The sequence below is a fragment of the Lynx rufus genome, unplaced genomic scaffold (genome assembly GCF_022079265.1).
Source record: "Lynx rufus isolate CCGP_SWC_20201006 ecotype Redwood Valley unplaced genomic scaffold, mLynRuf1.p SCAF_1, whole genome shotgun sequence".
NCBI lineage: Eukaryota > Metazoa > Chordata > Mammalia > Carnivora > Felidae > Lynx > Lynx rufus.
Genome location: NW_025814823.1, coordinates 124,305,914 through 124,313,815, shown reverse-complemented (window position 1 = coordinate 124,313,815; position 7,902 = coordinate 124,305,914). Strand labels below are relative to the sequence as shown.

At 40.2% G+C, this 7,902-nt stretch overlaps 1 protein-coding gene across 1 annotated transcript in view; it reads right to left on the bottom strand.

Moving 5' to 3' along the window:
• Positions 1-275: 275 nt before the first annotated feature.
• Positions 276-7,902, bottom strand: part of IL31RA (interleukin 31 receptor A) — a 54,629-nt gene continuing 47,002 nt past the window's right edge. Inside the window, exons 10-14 of the mRNA XM_047065001.1 lie at positions 7,262-7,408; positions 5,107-5,247; positions 3,127-3,220; positions 1,920-2,001; positions 276-725 (exon numbers count right to left, since the gene is read on the bottom strand). Of these exons, the coding sequence (XP_046920957.1) occupies positions 276-725; positions 1,920-2,001; positions 3,127-3,220; positions 5,107-5,247; positions 7,262-7,408 (914 nt within the window). The remainder of the gene's footprint in view (positions 726-1,919; positions 2,002-3,126; positions 3,221-5,106; positions 5,248-7,261; positions 7,409-7,902) is intronic.

Genomic DNA, 7,902 nt, shown 5'->3' with positions numbered 1-7,902 from the left:
AGACCTCAGTGAGAGCTTGTTACCTGAACAAAAGAAAATAAACACTTTTCCTCTGCAAAATGCTCAGACATACCACACTATCCCTTCTTCTCAGGCAAGTTACACATCTGTGCCAACCAAGTTCAACAAGCCACTCAGGGATGTGTGACAATTTCTCTAACACAAAGCAAGGATGGGGAGACAGCCAAGGAAGCTCTTCTGGCTAAGTCCTAATACATTCTGTCTATAAGAGTTGCCCACACTACGACCCAGAGAGATTCAAGTCACAGTAACAATTAGACTTCCCTTTTGGTTTGCTCTGGAAGTTTTTCAGACGTGAGAAATTCTCTGGTTGTCACTGAATTTTTCAAGTATGGATTAGGTTCTCCTTCTTCACAGATACGGTCTGGCCCTAAATTCAGAACAGAAGAAAGAAGCTGCTCTGTGGTTTCTAAGCAGATCCCCTCTGGTATTCTAGAACACAGTTGTTGGGATTTTCTCTGTGGAATCTCAGTTGAAATGGGAGGACAGTAAGGCCGATATGGAGAAGTCACATATTCATTTTTTTCCTCTCTCAAAATGTTTTCCTGACCCTTTCCAAGTTCCTCTGTGGAAACGTCTTCCAGAAAATTCTCAAAGTTCACCACCAACTTGTCAATAAGGTCTCTGGGGGAAGAATATGGTTTTAGAACTCTTTCTTCTTCCATATTCACAGGGTCATCAGATTCCTTCAAATTTATCTTATCCTGAAAAAGAGAAAAGGATACCCCCAATGATCATTTTGGAGCTACACATGAGGTAGTCAATAGGCTTGGGACAACCAATGTCTCACCTCTTGACCAGCCCCCACATTCCTTCCAGAGACCAGAAGTGATGGCCAATCACCTCCATATGCCCTTCCATAAGAGCATGGCAACACTGGCCCATTTCCTGAGAATGGCACGAGGTATTCCATTTTTTTCTTATAGAGAGCTTGAGACTATTTGCCACACAATCTTAAGTTCACAGAACTACAGTTCAGATGGGAACATCAAAATTAGAACTCTTACAGATGCAAAAACTACAATCATGAAGACAAATGACTTGCCCAACATCATCAGAAAAATCAAAGATGGCCTCCTAGGCAGAGGCAGTGTCTTTAACATCTTTGTATACAAAGAGTCTAGCTCAATGCCTGGCATTCAGTGAGTAATATATGCCTGCCATGGAGGCCAGCCCTATGTTACTCAAAAAGCATTTTCGAGGCACCTGGATGGCTTAGTTGGTTAAGCGTCCAACTCTTGATCTCAGCTCAGGCAATGATCCCAGCATTGTGGGATCGAGCCCCTTACTGGAGCCTGCTTGGGATTCCTCCTCTCCCTCCCTCTGCCCCTTCCTCTATCTCTCTCTCTCAAAATAAATAACTTTTTTTAAATAAATGAACACTTTAGACATCTGACAATACTGCCTATAAATCTGTTTACTCTCTTCATAACTTTTAATAAGTAGCAAATAAGGTAATACACAGCTGATACAGGAGAGAAGAAAACAGAAATAACACAAATAACAAAAATTTAAATAAGTAAATAAAAATGTCCATGTTTAAAAAAGATTTCTGAGTTGAAACAAGTGCTAATACTAAAAATTCCAGCATCAAGCAATACTAGAAACAGTCTTTAATACAAATTTAAAGGTGATATTTGACAGGGCTTGTTTTTACTTAACTAAGAAATTACACCTTAAAACTTTCAAAAGAGTTTTCGATTTAAAAACTTATGAAACTTGGGGCACCTGGGTGGCTCGGTCAGTTAAGTATCCCACCTCAGCTCAGGTCATAATCTCATAGTTCATGTAAACCCTGTAAAATCTCAGCCCAGGACTCCTCCTAACCTCCATCACTCTTCGTTGTCTTTTACAACCAGCCTCCTCAATGATTGCTTAACAAAGACAGGACTGTTTACCTTGAAATCATCTCCACGCCATGTGGCTATGCTGCTTTCAGCAGGGTTGGGGACATCGGGCCAACAGAGGTGCTTCAATCTGCTAATAATATTTTAAAACAGGAAGTGAGTTAAAGAAGTATATTACTCACACTGCATGGCTATGCAAAAAGGATGGAGCTTTGCTATAGGGAGTTGTGTGTTTCCCTAATAAATAAGGTCAAGCTTCTGACCTCCTGACAGAAACTGGGAAAACAAAGTAACCTGGGGAGTGAAACTTCAAGTCATCAATGGGATGTGATGGAAAGACACCTTTCTTACCCTCTCCTGCCCTTCATCTCCACCCCGGATCTTGATGCTGAAAATCACACCATCACAGAACCATGTCTTTGAGATATATTCTCCAGGAAAGGTAACACTCAAAGTCTTATAAGATACCCATACTTTAGTACAGTGATTCTCAAAGTGGGGTACCCTCCAGCAGCAGCAGCAGCAGCAGCATTACCTGGGAGCTTGTTACACATGCAACACGTACAAGAATTTGGCTGCTGACCTGGTTTCTACCTACGGTTGGAAAATGAGGTTGACATTCACTTAACCATAACTAAGCATAGCTGCTTGGCAGAGAAGGCCCCAAATTGCACAATTCTGGAGAGAGAGGTCTTCGAGGGAGGGAGCTCTTGACCAGCATGACAGTAAGAGGCTGTCTGTGGAGAGAAAGCCTATGACCCTAAGGATGAGTTTCCTTTCCCATAGTGGCCAGGACAAATGCCCCTGTAGCCAGCCCTCCAACACTGCACCATGAGCAAGGAACAAGTCTGTGCTGGGCACACTACTGGCTAGTAATCTAATTCTATGGGTACGCTCCCTGGTCTGCCTGGGAGAGAAGCTAGTGGCCTTCAGCCCTCCTGCTGCTGCCAGATGCTGAGAGAAAGGACCTTCTCCCTAATTTTAGTCTCAGATGCCAAATACAGAAGATAAAGCCTGTGGGGCAACTGGCAATCCCTTAGCCTAAGCCTGGTGTATGGGGCTGTGGGGGTGAGAGTCCTCTTGTTTGGTCAGAATTCTGATGAGCTATAGGGTGTAACATATAATAAACTCCATAAATATATGCCAAATTAATAAATGAAACAACACCCCCTTAATGACAGAGAACCCTCTTCCACCCATGATGCCTTCCACCCCTTTCTGTTGCCTATAACGCCCATGCTGTTGCCTATAAACTCACTTGGGCTTTTTGAGACCATATGCCACTGACAAGATGATGAGAATAAGAAGGCCACCTCCAACCAGAGAAGTTATAAGGAAAATCTCAAGGATACCTTTGGGAATAGGAGAACAAATGTCAGTTAAAGTCCTCACTTTCTTAACAAATACCAAAGAGTAACTTTTTATTCTAGTAGCTTAAGCAACACATTACTTATGAGTTTTCTTTCAATTCAATTGAATTTTAATTTATTCATTAAAAAAAAACCCCTGGTATTTACGGCTCCTCATCCAGTTCTCTTCTGCCTGAATAATAGTGACAGATATTATGTTCACAAGGTTCAGTCTCCAACCTTTTTAATTCAGTACATATTTATGAGCACTTACCATTTGCCAAACACTGTTCTGGGTAATAAAATAAACAGCAATAAGCAAGAAATACAAGATCTGTACTCTCATGGAGCCTACGTTCTGGTAGGAGGATTCAGACAATAAAAAAAGATTATTTCAGATATAATAGGATATTAGACTGTATCCAAGGTAAGGTTGAAGAAAAGTTAGTAACTTTAGATAGGGTGGCAAAGGAAGACTTCTCTGAGAGGTGAAATTTGAGCTAATGTTAATAATGAGAAGAAACTGGCCATGCAACAATATGGAGAAAGCATTTCTGGCAAAAGGAACAGTAGATGCAAAAGCCGCAAAGCAGAAAGAAGTTAACACAGACAGAAGCAGAAAGTTGTAGGAGATGAGGTCAGTAAACAACAGATTGTGAAGGATCCTGAAAGCTATGGGTAGGAGTTTGAATTTTACTTAAAATACAACAGAAGCCACAGGTGGGTTTCAAGCAGGAGTCTAGGGTTTTAAACTCTGGCTGGTGTGTGGAGAGTAGACTGTACAGGAACAGAGACAGAAGGAAGGAGATTTGTAATGTGTAGACAAGTGTAAGAAACATCGACACTCCAAGGCAGGCTCTTGCCTTAAATTTGACCCATGGAGAAAATTCTAGCAGATAATGCAATTTGTGCCCAGTGTTGTGAAAATAAAACAGCATTTTTAAAAGACTCTAAAGAACAATATCAAAAACCTCCAAAAAGGCAGTGTTAGTCCATAAAAATAGAACGTGTTGTGTAAAAAACACAATCCCATATTCGTATTTTCCAGAGGCATAAATATATTTTTATTCTTTTAACAATGTAATGAGCAAGAGGTTTTCAAGAGTACTTAAACCAGACTATTTTTCACTTTTACTGTAAAAATTGGCAATGTCCTTTCCCTTTAAATGTAAATAATTCTTAAAACAATTCGAATATATCAAATCAAATCTCTTTCCCTCAAAGACTTGAGAAAATTAACATATTTCTGTTTCTCCCATTCCCCTTTCTTCTTGATCTCTCTTCTCATTTCATCTTCTTTTCCTCTTGAATATTTCCCATAACCATCATACAACACTATATAGCATTTTATATTTTGTTATTTATTACATTTTTCTTGCTATTTTTCTAATCTAAAAACTAATAAGCAGAACATGTCATGTATGTTTTTACTCAAAAATCTTCACAAAGGATAGAGGTTAAGTTACTTCCTGTGGGCCAGTGGTGCTTGTTCAACCAAGGTTTTCCCTCTAAGGCCCCGTTGTGCAGTAACCTGTGACACAGAGAAACTGGTGACTATGAACTTGGGGACAGCCTTGAAGCAGGAGCTTGTTTGGACTGAGAGTAAAGTTGGCATTAACTTGATCTCTTCACCTCAAGATAATAGGGGGCTATCCATTAGGAAGGAGCAAAATGACCACTCTTTTTCAATTCAGCTCTCAATGTGCCTGCTCTCCCTATTCTCTCCTCACACATACACCTTCCAGGAAGGCCAGTGAGCCACAGGGTAGATGGTTCTTCTATGTGCCACCCTTTCATTTGGCTTCCCCCTGCCTTTGGAAAACATCATCACTAACTGGCCTAAGGGAAATGCCAAGGGGAATTATCCAAGGCTTGAAGGAAATACTCACTAATTGACAATGTCTTGAAGTTTATCGTGGTGCCGTTGATCCCCCCAGCACTGGTACTGGCCATGACTTGAAGACTATAAGAGGTCTTTCGTGTTAGGGACTCCAGATCGTACTGCAGGATGTTGGAGTTAACTGTCTTGGCTAAAGGAAAAAGATGGAAGTCAAATGCCAGAGCCAAGGCCAAGTAAAAAAAATGCCAGATCCAAGGCCAAGCAGTGAAATAAGAGCACTGGAACCTGTACCTCTAAGCCAGCCCATCTCATACCCCAATCCCTCTATCCATGTTGTGCTTAAAATTAGCCTATAAAGATAGATCAAGGACCTAAACATAAGAGCTAATAATATAAAACTCTTAGAAGACAAACACAGGGTAAATGGTGGCCTTGAATTTGCCCTTGGTTTCTCAGATATGATACCAAACACATAAACAACAAAAAAAAATAGATTAATCTGGACTTCACCAAAATAAAAGCTTTTGTGCATCAAAAGACATTATCAAGAGAGTGAAAAGACAACCCACAGAATGGGAATATATGCAAATCACAGATTTTATAAGGAAATTCTATTGAGAATATATATTTAAAAACTCTTAGGACTCAACAACTGAAAGGCAAACAACCCAATTTAAAAATGGTCTGGGGCGCCTGGGTGGCTCAGTCGGTTAAGCGTCCGACTTCAGCTCAGGTTGTGATCTCGCGGTCTGTGGGTTCGAGCTTCACGTTGGGCTCTGTGCTGACAGCTCAGAGCCTGAAGCCTGTTTCAGATTCTGTGTCTCCCTCTCTCTGACCCTCCCCTGTTCATGCTCTGTCTCTCCCTGTCTCAAAAATAAATAAAGGTTAAAAAATAAATTAATTAATTAATAATAAAAATGGTCAAAAAAAATTGAAGACTTTCTCAAAGAAGATCCTCAAATGACCAATTAGCACATGCAAAGATGCTCAGCATCATTAGGTATTAGGGAAATGCAAATCAAAATCACACTGAGAAACCATTTCATGCCCACAAGGATAGCCATAATAATCTTTTTTAACATAAAATAAGTGTTGGTAAGAATGTGGAAAAATTGGAATTATCAGACTTTGCTGGTGGGCACATAAAATGGGGCAGCCTCTATGGAAAACAGTTCAGTGGTTTCTCAAAATGTTAAGCCCAAATTACCATATGACCCAGAAATTCCACTTCTAGGTATATGCCCCAAAGAATTAAAAGCAGAGAAGTCAAACAGGTATTTGCACACAGATATTCATAGTAGCATTAATTACAGTGGCCAAAAGGTGGAAACAACCCAAATGCCCATCAACTGATGAATGGATAAATAAAATGTGGGATATCCACATAATAGAATATTCTTTAGCCATAAAAAGGAATGAGATACTAATACAAGCTACAGGATGGATAAACTTTGAAAACAATATGCTAAGTAAAAGAAGCCAGGTAAAAGAAGCCTCATACTCTATGATCCCATTTGTATGAAATGGCCAGAATAGGTAAATAAAAAAGACAGAAAACAATTTTGTGGTTTCCAGAGACTGTGGAAAGAAGACAATGCCAAGACACTGATTAATGGCTACCAGGTTTCTTTTTGGCATGGAAACAGGTAGAGATGATGGTCACACATCATTATCAGCATACTCAATGCCACTAAACTGTGCATTTTCAAATGTTTTAAGTGGTGAGTTTTATGTTATATGTATTTTGCCATAATAAAAAAATTTGCCTAATTTTAGGAATCCATGCCCATCCCTAGGAAATCAGGAGATAGTCTGGATTCAAGGAAAAATGTATGACTTGGCAGTGGGCAGTAGGAGTCAGGATAAAGGGTCCTGCATGGAGCTAAGTGTCACTACTCTACTCTTTGATCCAAGCACACAAGTCCATTCCAGACTAATGATGGTGAAGCTCCCAGGAGGCCCACTTGTTCACAGCCTAACGAGGACATATTATATCAACTCCTGTGGTTCCTACAAGACTGTCACTTCACTCTCATTTGACTCCAAAAAACTCAAGAGATAGGTACTCTTGGCCTCATTATCAGAGATTCTCAAAGAAGCTAAGTGACTCATGCAAGATTATAGGGCACCAACCCCTAAGGCAGGTCTATCCATAGCATGTTTGGGTTTTAGGGAGTTTCCAACTTGGCTATAAGCACACTTACAGAATTCTTTTCCATCTTCAGCTTGGTAAAATATGGTGTAGTTGGTGATGAAACCATTTCTTTGACTCTTGGGAATCTCTTTCCATGTGATTGTGACTGTCTTCACACCAATGTTGTCCGCCTGGGTCACAGGACCTGCTGACGGAACTTTACAGGACAGGGATAAAAACAATAAACACTGAATCACAGTGGAGTAGATCCTTTCCCCACAAAGGCTCTGGCTAGTACTGAAAGCGAAATCAGTGCTGGAGGTGGGAGGTAGGAGCAAAGTAGGTAAATGATGAATCATCTTGTTTGGGAACACTGTTTTCTGGAATTATCCATCTCGAACAGAAGAAAAGCAGGGTCAGAGGCCTGCAAAAAAAGTACTTTCTTATGGCTCTCACTCTCATTTTGCATTCAGTTTCTACTCATATCTGTAATAGCTATCATCAAATATAGGTGAAGGATATGCCCCCATGGGCTACCTTTGAGTGACAGGATGTGTTTTCTAACGTGGAAGAAGTTAACTTCCAAAAGATAAAGTCTGACAAGTTCACCAGTAAAACCCTTGATTACAATTACACAATTAAAAGTAATTTTTTAGCATCTCCAACTTATGATTAACTCTGCAAAGTCCCTAACCCGGTCTTAGCTAAATG